At 51.7% G+C, this 16,809-nt stretch overlaps 1 protein-coding gene and 1 long non-coding RNA gene across 4 annotated transcripts in view; both read left to right on the forward strand.

Annotated features, from left to right (window-relative positions):
- Positions 1 to 9,942, forward strand: part of RPH3A (rabphilin 3A) — a 22,926-nt gene extending 12,984 nt beyond the window's left edge. For 2 of the 3 annotated variants that reach the window (XM_021413241.1, XM_021413242.1), the window contains 16 exons: positions 319 to 405; positions 683 to 848; positions 1,051 to 1,077; positions 1,878 to 2,000; positions 2,480 to 2,566; positions 2,671 to 2,718; positions 2,790 to 2,987; positions 3,647 to 3,726; positions 4,112 to 4,186; positions 4,834 to 4,943; positions 5,360 to 5,486; positions 5,708 to 5,764; positions 5,939 to 6,090; positions 7,007 to 7,088; positions 7,576 to 7,672; positions 7,793 to 9,942. In XM_021413241.1, coding sequence (XP_021268916.1) covers positions 319 to 405; positions 683 to 848; positions 1,051 to 1,077; positions 1,878 to 2,000; positions 2,480 to 2,566; positions 2,671 to 2,718; positions 2,790 to 2,987; positions 3,647 to 3,726; positions 4,112 to 4,186; positions 4,834 to 4,943; positions 5,360 to 5,486; positions 5,708 to 5,764; positions 5,939 to 6,090; positions 7,007 to 7,088; positions 7,576 to 7,672; positions 7,793 to 7,923 — 1,647 coding nt within the window. In that variant the 3' untranslated portion in view covers positions 7,924 to 9,942. The remainder of the gene's footprint in view (positions 1 to 318; positions 406 to 682; positions 849 to 1,050; positions 1,078 to 1,877; positions 2,001 to 2,479; positions 2,567 to 2,670; positions 2,719 to 2,789; positions 2,988 to 3,646; positions 3,727 to 4,111; positions 4,187 to 4,833; positions 4,944 to 5,359; positions 5,487 to 5,707; positions 5,765 to 5,938; positions 6,091 to 7,006; positions 7,089 to 7,575; positions 7,673 to 7,792) is intronic. The other variant, XM_021413243.1, reaches the window with a different exon arrangement.
- On the forward strand, positions 11,142 to 13,093 carry LOC110406610. The gene is made up of 3 exons (XR_002443521.1): positions 11,142 to 11,226; positions 11,337 to 11,641; positions 12,813 to 13,093. It is a non-coding gene; the product is annotated as an uncharacterized LOC110406610 (long non-coding RNA).

Consider the following 16,809-nt stretch of genomic DNA (forward strand, 5'->3'; position numbering starts at 1 on the left):
TCTCGTTGTCCCATCTCTCGTTGTCCAATCTCTCGTTGTCCCATCTCTCGTTGTCCCATCTCTCATTGTCCATCTCTCGTTGTCCCATCTCTCGTCCCATCTCTCGTTGTCCATCTCTCATTGTCCATCTCTCGTTGTCCCATCTCTCATTATCCCAGCTCTTATTGTCCCATCTCTCATTATACCAGCTCTTATTGTCCCATCTCTCTTTATCCCATATCTCGTTGTCCATCTCTTGTTGTCCCGTCTCTCATTAGCCTGGACCTGACATCCCCATGTGACATCCTTTTGCCACATGGCACTTTTCTCTCTCTGCAGAACGTCTGCACCAAGTGTGGCGTTGAGACAACCAACAGCCGTCCCCACCCCATCTGGCTGTGCAAGATCTGCAGTGAGCAGCGGGAGGTGAGAACGGCCACAGTCCCTACCCGGGGGCAGCACTGTTGTACCTTATCCATCTCCTTCAGCCTGGTTTCTGTAGGATGCTCTTGTTTTATGGATAAAATGCCTTATCCTTCTCTTGCAAATAATCTCAGGATTGAAGAGGGACTCCTGGTTGTCACAGCAAGAACTGGACAAAAGAAACCAAAGAGCTGAATCAATAGCAAGAGGGGCTGTGAGGGTGGGGATAAGGGGCTGTGTGCCCTCAGCCCACCCCCTGTCTTTTTCTTTTTCCCCCCAGGTGTGGAAGCGCTCTGGCGCTTGGTTTTTCAAGGGTTTGCCCAAGCAGATGCTGCCCCAGCCGATGCCTGTCAGCAAGAGCAAGGTGCCCCCGGCCCCTAGTGAGCCCAGCCCAGCTGAGCCGCCCGCCCCAGACCCGAAGCTGCCATCCCGCACACCTGGCCGGGGTAGGTGGCACTGTCCAGGGGTCCCCATTGCGCTGAGCCCTAAAAATGAGTGTTCTGAGCAGTCATGGAGGATGCTATGGGTATTTGTAAGTGTGCAGAAATTGCCCCGCTATCCTCATTGCCTCTTGAAGGGTTTTTCTGGGGGGAGATCTCTGGGTTTGTGGGATCCCTCACTGCTTCTCACTCTGTTTGTGCTCCCAAGGCCAGGCAGATGAACAGGACCACTGCGGTAAGCACCACGTGTGCCCCGTGCCCTCTCCCAGTGCCTTCCCCTGTGTAGGTGCTGCCCAGTGGGGTTTCTCCTTCCCACAGGTCCTGAGCTCCCTGAGACCTTCCCACCTGCTGCAATTGAATGCGCTGAGCAGACTCGCTGTCTCCTTATAGATGATGCTGCTCTCCTGCCATGCGGGGAGGATTTGTCCCAGCTGCTCCAGGCCCCCAGCATGCTCACAGCTTGCCCCTCATTTTCCTAAAGCTCCCTTGGAAAATGACTCCTTGCCTCGCCATTTCCACACCCACACCCCCTCGCCTCCCTCCACAATCTGTTGCGTTTCACTTCTCCTTGCGCGCAGCCAAGGATAAACAGCCCATTTGTGTCAGCGCAAAGATTTATACCCACGAGCCGGGTGAGTGCCGGGACCTTTCGCATCCCATCTGCGGGCTGCGATCCATCAAGGAGCAGCAGTGCGGGCACCCCGGAGTGTGCGGTGGTGATTTATCCGCTCGGATGGCCGCCATGGGGTGCACAAATGAGACACGGGCAGCTGTCGCTGACGTCTTGCTAATAAATAGCAGATGATTGGCAAAAAGCAAATATGATCTCCCTGTCCTGTAAGGCCATTAGGGGGTCGATGGGCACTGATGGATGTCCTTGTTTTCTGCCTCCTGGTGTCTCTGTGATGTGCTGTGTCCTTTGGTTGTTCCCAAGTGCTACATGCAGGCTCTGTGTGGCTCTCCTCCTCCTCCTCCTCCTGTTCCCCCCAGGGATGGGTGGGAAGAACCTCACTGCTGTGTTTCTTGCTCCTACAGGCAGTGAGGGGACGGTGGCCACCCGTGTCCGCAAGCCAGCTGAGGGCAGGACGGGGCCATGCGGCAGCGAGGACACTGAGAGCCGCGACCCCACCGCTGAGAGTGGGGTCAGCAGGAGCCCTGGTGAGAGCCATGAATTGCACATGGGTGTGCTCGTGCACACTTGTGACACTGATCCATTTCACTTTGCTGAGTGATGCCATGGGACGAGCCCACATGTCACCCAAGGGCTGAGCTTGCAGATGTTGATAAGGCTGGGGATGGCTGGAAAATGTCCAAGTCCTCTGAAATTCCAGCATGCTCAGGTGTGTGCTGGGTGCTGCTCTGAGGATCGATGCTTTCCTGTCCCTTGCAGCCAGCTGGGGAGAAGACACTTCCCCAGCATGACCTGTAGCTCCTGCCTGGCGTGAGGATGGAGCGATGCTCAGTGTTGTTTGGATTCAAAAGCAGAGATGGAGAAATAGAGATCTGGGGGCAAAAAGGAGCAGAGATTCTCCGCAAGGCTGGAGGTTGTCAGCCCCACATCAGGGCGGTGCTCGGCTTCCAGCCAGAGTTGCGTTGCTCCATTCGAAAGCCAGTGCTGACCCTGCTTCTACTTGCAGGCGTGAAGCGAGCCAACTCCATGCAAACCAACTCCACACCACCCCCGCGGCCACCTGCTGCCACTGCCGGGCCAGCAGCACCTGCAGGTAGGACGCTGTGGGGCCAGGGTGGACTCCCCAATGTTGGGCTGGGGAGAGCATCGTCATGATCATTGTGCATCTAACCCCATGAACCATGTATCTAACCCCAGCAGCAAGACCAGGTCCCGGGGCAGCCGGCCGGATGCTGGAAACACAAGGTAACAGGTTGGGTTCCTGCAGAGGGTCTGGGAACATCACACGCTGGGGGCTAATGGGGTTTCTCCCACAGCAAGCCCACCGCCGGGACCACCAGAACCAGCCCGTGCAGCCCCCAAGGAGGAGCGGGCCGGGGGCTACGCTGCACCTCCAGCTCGGGACGAGAGGCCGGCCCGGCCCCCTGGCGCCCCACAGCCCCCAGCCCCATTGCGGCAGCCACCCCCAGAGGAGGAGGAAGAGGATGCCAACAGCTACGACTCTGATGAAGGCAGTGCGTACCCAGGGGTTGGGGCAGTTTCTGGGGGAAAGCCAACTGGAAAGTGGAAAGTACTCTCCAAAACTTCAGCCTGTGATGCTTTGGGTACTTCCGAATGTAGGAAGGACCTCAGAGCCTTAGGGGCATCTTTGTGCTTTTGTTTTAGCTCTTGACACCTGGGTTGGGTGAGGGATGGAGAATGGAGCTTCAGCCGAGATCACAGGGTCCCGTCCTCAGTTTTGCACCGGGTTACTCAGCTCTAATGCCTGCTATAGTACAGTCTGTGCTAATACAGCCTTCCCATTTCAAGAGGCCCAAATGTAGCTGTTTGTCCCTCTGAGCATCCTTGGCTGCAAGCAACACAACCAGCTCCATCTGTAGGAAAGGCATGGTGGCTTTAGTACCTTAATGCCACAAGATCTCGGTGTTTGGCCATTTGCTCCCCTAACAAGTGACTTTGCTGCCTAAGGATGAGCACCCATGGAGGGACAGGGCTTCACCTCCCCAGCCTGTTCCTACCATGGAAGGGTTTCTGCATCCTCAGCTCGTGCTGGGTGGTGGTGTCCATAAAAGGCTTTTACATCTAAGCGGCAAATCTTCCTAGTTATTGCTAATTGGGGTTGCTTAAGCAGAGGTATTGGCCGGGGTTCTTACAAGGTGCCATTCCCACGCAGCCACGCTGGGAGCGCTGGAGTTCAGCTTGCTGTACGACCAGGACAACAGCGCCCTGCACTGCACGCTCATCCGCGCCAAGGTGAGCCCTTCCCGGCCCCTGCCACGACAGCATCCCATCACCTTGGGCGTGCAGGGCCACCGGATGGTGCTTTCTTTCTCTGCCTTTCTTCCATGGACATGAACCTGTGCCCAACGCCCTGGGGCTGGCAGGGCTGGAGTTGGATTTTTCCTTGCATCTGGGCACTCCTAGATGTTCAAAGCTGCTCCCCTTTCCCCTTTTTCCTTTTTTCCTTTTCCCTCTTTGTTTCCATTTTCCCCTTTCCCCCTTTCCCCTTCCCCTTTTTCCCTTCCCTTTTTTCCCCTTCCTTTTTTTCCCTCCCCTTCTCTTCTTGCTTCACAGATAGATTTCATCCTTTCCCTGCTCTACTTAACACATGCCCTATGTCTCCTTTATTACATTTCAGGGCTTGAAACCGATGGATTCGAACGGCCTGGCGGATCCCTATGTAAAGCTGCACCTCTTGCCTGGGGCTAGCAAGGTGGGTCTTATACTGGGCTGAATGCTCCTGCCATGGCCTGGGGAGTGAGCGGAGGTTTTCAAAGCCTCCCAGATCCCTGGCTTGCAGCAGACCTCCTCCCCTCGGAGTCTTGGTGCGACTTCTCCCTGACACAAAACCTAATTATTACCAGAGTTTGAAAGTTTGGTTTGCTTTGAAGTCATGGTGTGTTCTAATTAGAGCTGTGAAGAAGGAACCATTAAGAGAGCAAACTCTTAACTTCTTTTTCCTCCCCATCGCATCAAAGCAAGCTCTGGAAATCTCCCTCCGCAGCCCAGCTGGATCCGGCTCAGTGGGGAAATCATTTGGGAACGCAGGAGCATGGTTGGCTCAGGGCCACTGGCATGGCTCCGTGCTCGGGGTGCAGAGCTCAGTCCTACAGCTGAGCTCTGCCCGGAGGAACTGTGAGCAAAACAAGGGAGAAACTGAGAGCAAAAGCCTTGAACTGGCATTTGCAGGTTTACTTTGTGCACAGAGATGTGCTGGCTGCCTTGTCTCATGCAGAGTAAATCCAAGTGTCATCATCAGGAAAGAGCTTAAGTCTTTGATGCCGCAGCCCAGTTGCCTCCCATAGGCTACAGGTGCCCAAAGCCCTGGCTCAGGTGCCGTGTTGTCTTTTGGTTCTGTAGTCAAATAAGCTGAGAACAAAGACCCTACGCAACACCCGCAACCCAGTGTGGAACGAGACCCTGGTGTATCACGGCATCACGGATGAGGACATGACACGGAAAACGCTCAGGCAAGTAGAGGGGCTGGGGAATCAGTTGGTGCTTGGCAGGATGGTGCTGGGAGAGGGTATGGACCACCCAGTGCAAAGCACCTGGAAATGGAGGGTTTGGGGTCCACACCTGAGCTTCATACTCTTAATCTTACAGTATACAGGTCAACAAAATGACTAGAAGTTCCTGAAAATGTTTGATGTTTCCTTTCTACAGGAAACTTCTACCTTTTGATTTCTTGCCTCGGTTCAGAGCACACTCAAAAATCCCTGCAGAATAGAAGCTCTGTTTTCTGGCCATTTTGGCCAGAGGAAGGCACATGTTTGGCTCTGCCCACCCCAGTCACCTTGCAGGAGGGTTTTCGTGTAGTTTTGTGCTTCAGGTGTTGCTGTAAGCTGTATGTCTGACGCTCGCTTTGCTCTTCCCTTTCCTCCAGGATCTCTGTGTGCGATGAAGACAAATTTGGCCACAATGAGTTTATTGGAGAAACAAGAGTTTCCTTGAAAAAACTCAAAGCCAATCAGAAAAAGAACTTCAACATCTGCTTGGAGAGAGTAATACCAGTGAGTTTCTATGAAATTTCTGTTACCGTTACTTTTGAGGTTGCTAACAAATGGTGCACGAGGGAGCATGTAGTCAACCCAAAAGTGTAGGTACTGGATATCATTGAGTCTTGAGGAGTGGGTTCCAAGCTATAACCAAAGCCTGGACTCCATGGAGCCTTGTAGCCTCTCCCACAAGTGGTCACTCATGGCAGTCTCTCTTCTTCCCTTCCCCATCCCAGATGAAGCGGGCTGGAACGACAGGCTCATCTCGCGGGATGGCTCTGTATGAGGAGGAGGTAAGGACCCTCAGCACTTTTCACCCCATCCCTCACATCGTTACCCTTCTTTGAACCAACAAGGAGTTCTGCATAGCTACAAGTCTCCTTCACGCCTGCTTTGCCTCTTCTTTGCCATTGCCTGGCTTCCTCACCTGGCTCTGCGTCCTTATCTCCGGTCGCTTCCTCTCGCAGGTGGATCGCGGTGGGGACGTGGAGGAGCGCGGCAAGATCCTGGTGTCCCTCATGTACAGCACCCAGCAGGGCGGCCTGATCGTCGGCATCGTGCGCTGCGTGCACCTGGCGGCCATGGATGCCAACGGGTACTCAGACCCCTTCGTTAAACTGTAAGTGAGCACTGGGAGCGGTCTGACACTGTGATGGAGTCATCCACTGTCCATGACACATGGCCATGGAGTCACTGACTGTCCGTGATGTGTGGCCATGGGGTCACCAGGAAAAACTCCCTCTGTTCGCCCTAAAAGCCATGCAGTAACACCTGTGTTGTACATCTTGAGTGGAACAAAGTGGTCTTCTCAGGCTTTCTCTTTTCTCCAGTATTTTCCGTTTTCACAAACAGAAAATGATGGCTTTCCATTTTTAAACCAACTTCCAGCATAAATCTAACGAGTGCCAACCATGCAATTTAATTTTGGGTCTGCAGCCAAACCCAGAGCGTGAGCCCCTGACAAATTCCACATTCCCTGGATGAAACCACCTCGGCTGAGCGTGCTGGTCTGCACTTTGTTAAACACCAACGGCTATTTTTAGCTTTTTAAAATATAAATCTGACCACCAATGTATGCGTTCACACATTCCTGGCCACATTTTCCATCAGTTTTCTTTGGGAAAAGAAAACTTGGGACCAATTGCATTTTTTTTTTAAGGACATCAAGTTGCTGAGGGCATGGCCCCAGGTCAGCTTTCTGGTCTGAAAGTGGCACTGGTTGCTCTGGCCAAGGGAACGCTCCCTGCAGACAGGTTCTGCTGAGCTCAGCTCCCTGCAAAACAGAGCTGTGTGGTTTCCCATGTGTAGTCTGGCAATACGGGAAAGGAAAAAAAAAAGAGTATTTAAGATTTTACTCATTTTATATTTATTTGAGATAATTTTAGAAGGTGGGAAGGGAGACTGGCTAACCCATTTCATTGCCTTAAATATCTCCAGTTGCTTTCTTCAAGTCCAAAACTCGCTGGTTTTTTTGTAGCGTATAAGCTCATGCTCTTCTCTCACTTGAATTTTGAGCTGTTTTCTGTTGCCCCCAGTTGGCTGAAACCTGACATGGGAAAAAAGGCCAAGCATAAGACCCAGATTAAAAAGAAAACATTGAATCCTGAGTTTAATGAGGTAAGGACGGATGTAATTTTCCTATTGTTAAACCAACCGTAATGGTATTTACAGACCATGGGAGACTTAGAACTGCTGTGCATGGGATGGGCACCCCGACCCACTATGGTCATACATCTCTCTGACTTTGGCCACCAACCCAATGAGAAATTCTTGCCAGGCTCCTCCTGCATCTCCTAGGGAAGCATTGTGTCTGGAGGCTTTGGGGTTTAGGTAATGGGGCACTTGCAAAACACTCAGATGCAAGAAGTGAACTCTACATTTGGACTGGATAATCTCGGTGGTCTTTTCCAACCTTAATGACTCTGTGATTCTATGATTGTGGACTGTGCTGCTATCCAGGGGGAAGAGCATTTGCTCTTCACTAGTGCGCTTTAAACATCCTCTCCTTGTTTCTGAATTCAGGACATTTTCAATTCCTTACTGCACTTTTCCAGGTATGTTTTCCTTGAAAACACGGGGTGATGTGGGTGTTCTCCCATTGCAGGAGTTTTTCTATGATATCAAACACAGCGACCTGGCCAAGAAGTCCCTGGACATTTCTGTCTGGGATTACGATATCGGCAAATCTAACGATTACATCGGTGAGTGGGGGTCTCCGTGTGGTGGGGTGCCCCATACAGCGCCGGCTCTGTGGGTGGATGGAAATGGTTTGCTGGAACAGCAGCACCAGCTCTGAACGTTCCCTCCTCCCCTTCTTGTAGGCGGCTGTCAGCTCGGCATTACGGCCAAAGGGGAGCGCTTGAAACACTGGTACGAGTGTCTGAAGAACAAGGACAAGAAGATTGAGCGCTGGCACACTCTCCAGAATGAGAACCACGTTGCCAGTGATTAAAGGCAGCCGCAGCCCAGCCCTGCACCCCTCCTGTAGGTCTGTCCGTCTTCCAGTGCAGCCATGCCTTGCTACGCGCCCTGGGCAGCACCGCTGCTCTGCCTCCTCCGAGCATCCCCTGTGCCCCAGTCTCAACTCTGCGTGAAAACTAACCCAGATCTTTTGTATTCACTTCCTTTTCTTTTGGGTCATCGAATTATCCCGGTGTGCAATTTTGTCAAGCAATAGTTACTGCGCCCATCCCCAGCTCACCGCTCCTTCTCAGTGCAGGATGCATGGCCCCTGGATCCGCTTGGAGCGCGGATGTGGCCACAGTGGATGGTTCTGCTTGCTGGGTGCTGATACTGAACAATTTGGCTTGATGTGGGTTGTAACCATCACTTGGTAGCCAGAGCCTGTGTCACAGATGTCACACTGCGAGCATGGCCTGGCCTCTTGATTCGCTCCAGGTGGGCAATGTCGCAGTGCGTCTTTTTGATTTTCTGCTGGGAAGATCCACAAGTTGTACAACACTGGTAGAGACACGCAGGGAACCACACTGTGCTTGCAGGGAAGCACAGGCTGGGGCTGGTTAGGGTGAACCAAGGGCAGCGTGGGGCTCTGCTGTGCTGTCCTGCTGTCCCAGTGCTGTTGGGCTGTCCCTCTATTGGCTGCACCATGCAGGAGGGAAGCCAAAGGAGAAGAAATTTCCCACCAACTAGCTGATGTGTTCATGGAGTGTTGCTTTAAAATACCACAAACACTGAAAGTAGCTGCAACAGGTAGAGGTCTTCCAACTTTTTGGTTTTTGGATATATATTTTTTTGGTATAGTTTTCGCAAGTCTGCACAAGACCTATTGTCTTCAAGCTGTGCTTTAACGATTGTCTGGAGGTGTTTTCTTTGCCGTTTCTAGCAGAGAGCTGCAGTGCTCTCAGACTGATGCCCATCACCTCTGGTCCCATCCTGCTTCCCCTGCTGTCTCTGGACAACCTGAAGCATAGCAATATCACTGAGCAGTGCTGGGCTGTCCCGCTGCTCAACCACAACCCACGCATGCTGTGCAAAGCCCGGCTCCAGCCCCTCTGGCTGTGCTGCTACCCCATGCAACTTGCTGCTGTGTCCCGCTGTGCTCTAATCCAGCTGTACCGCAGAGCTTCCTTGTCATTGAGATGAATTATTTTCCTATTCTTGATATGTATATATATATTTAAAATATTTTTTATTTCCGTAACCCCCTAGCACTGGGCTGAGCGCTGTCCTGCACGTAGCATCTTCTCCCCACTGTTGGTCCTGCTGGGCTGTGCAGAGGAGTAAGGTGGAACAGCTCATTTTTGGGATCATTTCCCCACACACCCAACGTTGCTCCATGCTGGGAGCCACATGGGGCACTCACAGTGCTCTGCATCACAGCCTTGGTGCAGGATGCTGTGTGCTCCCTTCCCAGCTGTGATGGGGAAACATCTGAAGTTACCTTTAAAAATGAACAAATGAAATCAAATCTAAGCAATTCCTTTATTCTAGCCATGCAGCAGCCCACCCTCCTTTGTGTGTGCACAGCTATTAAACTAAGGTTGCTTTTACCGAGGTAGCTTCCTCCTGTGTCCTGTATCAATGTGCCCTGCTCTCCCTTCAGACAACCGATGCTCAACTCATCTCTTGGTACCCATGAAAATAAATAAAGTGCAACTTGCTGGCCCCACTCTGGGTATTGTGCAAACCACAGTCCTTGTCTCCATTTGCCACCCTTCTCTGAGTTTTTCTGATGGTAATTTCTGCCCTGAATGACTTTCTTTTCGTTGTAAATAAAGCATGCACGTATGGATGGGGAATGGTACAACAAAAAAAAGAACAAAACAAAACAAAAAGCCTCTTCTACTGCTGTTTGCATTCCAACTTGCATGCAGTGATTTTACAGCAAAATATCAGTTTACAAATATTAACAGAAAGAAAATGTTAACACAGGAACTAGAAATACTCCAGTCTTCCGCTGCATGCAGCACAACATCCTCTCTTGATGTGGTATCTAATAAAGTGAGACTATTGGAAAAGAAAAAAAAAAAAGAAGATGGTTCTTGGCTTCTTTTGTTCCGTATGGGAATAGGAACCCACGTGGGAGGCATGGGAGGGGCAGTCATGGTCATGTTTGTACCCCATCCCTGCAGAATGAGGAGCTCCCAGTGTTCTGGAACTAGGCTTTGCTCTCCTGTCCCCTGAAAGTGCAATGGGGTTGGCGTGGGTTTTTGGTGAATGAGGGGGATTCCCCATGGGAAGCACTCCCTAAGTGTTTGTGAGCTCTCAGCATGCCTTGGCTCAGGAAGAACACAAATCTTGCAGTGCATTCGGGGCAGTCACTAATTTGCTTTGACACTGCTATGCACCCCATCGAAGAGTAACCCAACCGCGCAACACTAACATCGCAGCACCCTTTGTCGTGCCCAGGCTGAGGTTGGAGCTGTCCCCATGCAGTGCAGCTGCATCTGTACTACTGCAGGAACACCCACCCTCCTTTTTAACTTTCTTTCGGCATTTTTAGGTTTGGCTTCCAGCAGACTGTAGAATCATCTGAGTCAGGAGGGACCCCCACAGGCCACCTGGTCCCACTGCCTGCAGTGCACAGGGACACCCACAGCTCCACCAGTGCTCACAGCCCCATGCCCTGACCTTGGGTGTCTGCAGGGATGGGGCACCACCACCTCTCTGGGCACCCTGTGCCAGTGCCTCACTGCCCTCAGTGGAAACAACTTCTTTTCTTCCACCCAATCTAAATCTCTCCTTTCAGTTTGAAACCATTTCCCCTTGTCCTCTCACAGCAGACCCTGGTAAAGGGTCCGTCCCTTGGATCATTTCTGTGGCCTTCGTCTGATTGCACTCCAACAGGTCCATCTCTCTCTTGTGCTGGGGACTCCACATCTGGACGCAGCTGTGGGACCCACTGGGGGCACCCATACCCCTGCATCCTTGAAAGGACATGCAGGCTGCGCAGCATTGCCTGATGCAATGCAGGGATGCAGCAGCAGAGGCCACTGCTGCTCCACTAATGACAAGGAAGGACGGGAGGGGGTGAGGGGCATTCCCCCAGCACCACCTGGTTTAATTGCCACCAGGTTTCACTGCTGCCCCACGTAATTACGGACAGGGTAGCTCAGCTGTGGTTGGTTGTGAGGTCTTGATTGGAAGGGCTTCTAAAGAGAGACGGGATAAAATAAGGGTCATTTGGCCCCAGCTGCTATTTCTGTTCCCGTTTTCTTCTCAGCCTCTCTGAACAGGAAGCCCTTGGACTGCAAATTGTGCTTGATCAGGAATACTACTTGCCCATTCTGCTTTTGTAGGTAGCTTTATGTTTTTAATTACATCTCAGAGAGTCTGAATTGTTCTGCTATTCCAACGAGTTTCCTTGAGTGCTAATTAGATTAAAACCTTGGGTGCAATCAATAGGTTCTCATCTCGGCACTGACCAAGCCAGTCCCAAACAGTAATTTACAGCTCTGGTTGTTATGAAATCAATACAGATTCTCTCTTCATTGAGAGAACTGTAAAACATGGGTGACAGCTGGTGCGGTAAGCAGCTGGCGGGGAAGTGGATCCCTTGCTGGTGTTGGAGAGTGGCCAGAGAGCATCAGAGAAGAGAAACTTTGGGAGCAGAGCACACTTCTTCCACCTGCTGGGCTGAGGATGCTGATGGAGTGCCAGGCTCAGGGGTTGACCAAGTGCTGGGCTCCTGCCCTGCTACTGAGCTTGAGGTGAGTGATGTGCTCAAGGAAGAGGGCTCAGCTGCTTTGTTGGATCTGTGATGCCAACAATGGTGAGCTTCCCAGGAACAGTGGAGGAGAGGGTCCCTACAGGCACTGCTTGCCTCTCTGCTGTCTTCTCCCAAGATGTGCTTTGCTGCAAAGCTTGTGGCAGTAGCCAGGGGCCCAATCCATGCTATCACCCTTTCAGTATCTGAAGGGAGACTGTAAGAAAGAAGGGGATGGACTCTTAAGCAGGGTCTGTTGTGATAGGACAAGGGGAAATGTTTAAAACTAAAAAAGGGAAGATTTAGATTGGATATAAGGAAGTTTTTACAATGGGGGCAGTGAAGCACTGGCACAGGGTGCCCAGAGAGGTGGTGGTGCCCCATCCCTGCAGACACCCAAGGTCAGGGCATGGGGCTGTGAGCACTGATGGAGCTGTGGGTGTCTCTGTGCACTGCAGGCAGTGGGACCTGGTGGCCTGTGGGGGTCCCTTCCAACTCAGATGATTTTATGACTCTAGAGTGTCCACTGCTAACCTCTCAGAGTGTAATTCATTAAAAAGAGCGTTCTATAGAGCTCTCATCCTTGCTTTGCATTGCAGAGACTCTTTTTGTGCCTTAGCATTACTTTCTCAATAAGGAAGAAGTGGTGGGAGCCATGTGGGGATATGGGATGCCTTCATGGCTGCTCTGGAGATAGGAGCAGTTCATGGAGGGAGACCCTGGGGGTCCCCCAAATCTAGCTCCAGGATAGTTCCTGTCATCTCAGCTCTCCTGAAGGCAACGCTTCTGTCTTCTGGGATCAATAAATAAATGATGGCAAATTTTCACTGTTAAATTTTTCACTTAAAAAATAGAGAAGCTCAAAGAAATCAGTCTCTTTTCTATCCGCTTTCAAGCGCAGCTTTTCAAAAAGGCTTCAGCTAGAAATCTCTTTATCTCACAGGGCACAGATAACGATGCAATTATGAGCTCAGATCAATGACTTTCATGCTAAAGCCTAAAAATAAACCATTACTCAGATGTGCAGAGCTGGGGCCAGCATCTTCTCTGGGCTGCTGGCCCAATGTAGAACCATTTTGGATTGGTCGTGGGGCTTGAGAGGACTTGGAGAGCCCAGGAAGCTGCTCCTTGCACAGGGATTGATGCTGATGGTTTCATTTGTTCTCACTTCCTAGGGTTGTCCTGGATCCTGAGCCACCCCATGCCCACCTGTAGGCCAGCACCTGTGCTATGGAGTTAACTCATAGCAGCTGTGAGAGTTTTGGAGTATATCTTGGGAAGGAAAACATCCCCTGAATAAATATCATCCCTTCTTGTTGCGTGCTGCGTAATGGGAGTGTAACTTATTGCCATTGGAGAGCGGAGTGTTTGGCAGCCACCGTAAATCCCTGATTCCAATTGACTCCGCTCACACTTAAACAAAAGTAAAGGATGTACAGGCAAACAGCAAGCATAATTGGAACAAGGAGAGGAGTATTTTGATTAATCACAGTTTGAATATTAACTGGGTGTAATGCAGGTTTCCTTGTATAGACACAGGCCCTGCAGTGTGTGCCTGTCTCGTGTTTGCAGCAGCTGAATAACAAATGTGAGGAGCATTGTGGTGTGTCTGCCAGCCTCGGGTAGGATTTTGGGTGGTGGTTTTCCCCCACATGTTGGAGTGGTGCTGCCAGCATCAACAAACGTGGCACTGAGGGACATGGTTTAGTGGGGGTGATGGGTTGATGTTTGGATTTGGATGATTGTAGTGGTCTTTTCCAACCTTTATGATTCTATGATTCTATAAATTGCTGGGACAAAGTGGCATCTAATTAGAAACCTGCATGAGTGTGGGTCTGGTCTTCCTCTCTGTGTTGGAACACTGGAAAAGAAAATCAGGCTCAAGCACTTGCTCTTGGTGACGCCTCCAAGGACAGTTTGTCCATTTTCAGCTCCAGAATAAAAAAGCTTTCAAACCTGGAGCCAGACCTGGATAAAAATATCCAGCTGCAAGTGGGCTGGCTTGTCAGAAAGGGAAAATCTGGATGGAGAAAATCTTTGCAAAGGTAAAATTGAGCTGGGAACAGCATCGCCGATACAGAGGCTGATGCAAAGCCACCTTTGTGTGCTTGCCTGAGGTGCAGGCATTGTGCAGAGAGCATCTCCTGGTGCTTTAGGAGATGAATGGAGGCTCTCAGCGGGGCTGTGGGGCTGACGTGCCCAGTGGGAGCGATGCGGAACCGTGGTGATGCACAGAGCAGAAGCTGAGTGGGTTTTCTGGCTCCATCAGGGTTATGTGGATAAATGGTTCCTTGTTTTCTTCTGGCAGTGCTGTGACAAATCCCAGCAAGCAATCTCCTTCCAGAAACCGTCAAAGCAAAAAAAAGACGTCGTCTTGATTACACCGAACCCAGAGAAGAAAAGCTTGGAGCAGTGGAAAGCCGAAAGGAGGAATTGTTGTTGGGTCAAAGGGAAGTGCCACTGAGCAAAGCATTCAGGTTTATGGGCGGGGAGGGCTGAAACCAAGAGCCTCGGCCTCAGAGGAGCCTCAGAAATGCGTGGGTGTCTGTGTTGCTCGCTTTGTCCCTGGGGTGAGGGTCAGCGTGATTAATTAACGGCGGGGCTGAACTGCTGATCGCTATCTGCCTGATAAGAGCCCTGCCATGGAAACCCTGATTGTTGCAGGAGAAGTCTCAATAGCGTCAGTGAATCGCTTTGGGGCTGTTTGTCCTGCCAGTAAGAGAAAGAATTTCCTTTCTAAAATCCAAATCGGAGATGCTGAGGGACTCCTGCATGGCTGTGGGAGGCAGGTGGGGCCTTGGGGATGCAGTGCCACCAGCTGGACCATGGGCTCAGCCCATAGATGGGCTTGAAGCAATTCTGTGACCTGGAAACCTTACTGTTGCCCACCCTCAGTGCCCGCTGGGATATCGATGAGCTCCTTGGGACCAAGCCAAGCATTGGAACAGGCTGCCCAGGGAGGTGGTGGGGCCACCATCCCTGGAGATGTTCAAGGAACGTGGGGATGTGGCACTGACAGACATGAGATGGGTGGGCCAGGGTTGGACGCGGTCTTAATAGGCGTTTCCAACCTTAATGATTCTGTGAGTGGGCATGGTGGTGATGGGTTGATGGTTGGACTTGATGGTCTTAGTGGTCTTTTCCAAGCTTAATGATTCCATGATGCTTGAAGGCTGCTGCGAGGTGACAGCATGCAGGACATATCCTCTTGCACGTCCCCTGTGCTGTCCTCTGTGTGTCCTGCACAAGGGATACATGCCAGGAGAAGGAGCTCTGTTCCCGCCCTCTCCCTCCTCCTCCTCTCCCCATCTGGCCACGTTGCTCTGAGAAAGAAAACAACAACCCCAGTGCACCAGATTGTTCTTTGGTGAATGGTTTGAGCCGAATCGTCTGGAACAACGTCTGGAAAAAAGGGAACGGCATTTCCCACAGCAGCAGCTTTTAAATATTAGTGAATATGGAGCCAAGTGTGAATAATTCATTCAAAGAGAGACATGAGCTCAGTTTTCTTATGCAATGGGCAGACGAAGAGTTGGATTTGGTTCAGAGCAGTAAGAAATGACAACAGGGGGGTGACAGCACCCATATAGCAGCAGCTCTTCCTCTTGCGCCTTCATGCTGGCCTCAGAGGCATATGTCAACCCCCGAGAACTGGTGGTCTCCCCATTGTTTATTGTCTTGGATTTGGGCTCCTTGTGCCAAAGTGAAAGCAAAGGATAAAGGAAAACAACACCCTCTGAGATGGTCCCAATCCAGCAGTGCACAGCTGGATGCCGCCGGGCGAGGGCTGCTGTGCTTCGTCACTGCTCAGCACTGGAGCGTCTCTCTTATTGATTGCTTCCGTTTTCCAGCCTGCGTTGACATGATAATATTTGGCAGCAACATTAATGCTGAAATATGAGCTGTGCTTGGGCCTTTTTATTTTTAATCGCTTGAAAAATGACCCGGGGAAGGCACTTGTGCCCTCGCAATCTCTGTAATTGGCTGGTGGTGCTGCGTGGGGAATGATGCTTCGACCACCCCGTGAACCATCCCATAGCCGCAGGGTGACCCAGGGCACTGCAGAGCTTCCTGTGCCTGCGGCAGATGGGGGCTGGAAGGCTGGCCAGCATCCTCCCTGGGGACAACGGGAGCGTGAAGGACAGGGCTCGAGTGCTCTTGGCACTGGGCTCATTTAATCTCCAAATGGCGGGGGAGAGGGACGTGGCGGTCACCTCGGCCACCTGCCACATGGCTGTCCTTCGTACCCGGAGTGACCCAGTTAAACCCATCCTTCTTGTACCCATCGCTCTGTGCTGCCTCCTGCTCTGACAGCTCTCCTTACTCTCACCAGCAGAGCAGCTCCCTCTGTCCACTTCATGGGGGAAGCCAATAGATGGGGCCAGGCTGAGGGTGCAGCCTTCCTCCCCTTCCCATGCACTTCAGTGGCATCAGGCTGACAAAAGCCACCCTGCCCATTGTCAGCATGCATGCCTCCATTGGGCTGGAGCGATGCATACCCAGCACTTAGGCAATTTGGTGAGTGAGCAGCTCAGGCTGGACCCTAGATGCTTGTCTAGATTGATTTCCAGCGCTTTTGTGCCAGCCATCGTGGCAGCATCCCAGTGAATGGGTGGTTGGGACCCCAGGGATGGCGGTATGGTATGTGATGAGGTGCCACCAAGGCCACCAGATTGCTGCCACTTGTGATGTCCCCAGAGTGGTCCTTCTCCTCCTGCAGGTCCTGCTGCAGGGCTGAGGCTCTTTGGTGTGTTTTTTTTTCCCAGGTTTTAACTTAATATTTTTTAGGCAGATGCCTATCAGGGCGAGGTGCAGCTGCTGCCCTGGATTTGTCACTTCTGGAATCGGGACACAGCTCCAGGAGCTCCAAAAACCTTCAGTTCAGTCCTTCCTCTGGCTGTGCTCAGAGCCCTTGCTGGCTCCATCAGCACACAGCCCTGCTACGGCTGAATAATTCAGTGCTCTGCAGCAGCTCCGGGCCTGCCGAGCCTGCAGCACCGCTGGAGAATGCCAACAAGCTGGGTGCTGCAGAGCAGCAGCAGCCAGCCGCTGTTTGGGCTCAGAAAGCTGAAAATTGAATTCTTCCCCCTGCAGCCAAGCAATGGTCCAGGATGCGGAGCTGGCACAGCAAACCTGCTCTTTTCTGGAGAGATGTGGGGACATATGGTGATG

This window comes from Numida meleagris, chromosome 14, assembly GCF_002078875.1.
Source record: "Numida meleagris isolate 19003 breed g44 Domestic line chromosome 14, NumMel1.0, whole genome shotgun sequence".
Classification (NCBI taxonomy): domain Eukaryota; kingdom Metazoa; phylum Chordata; class Aves; order Galliformes; family Numididae; genus Numida; species Numida meleagris.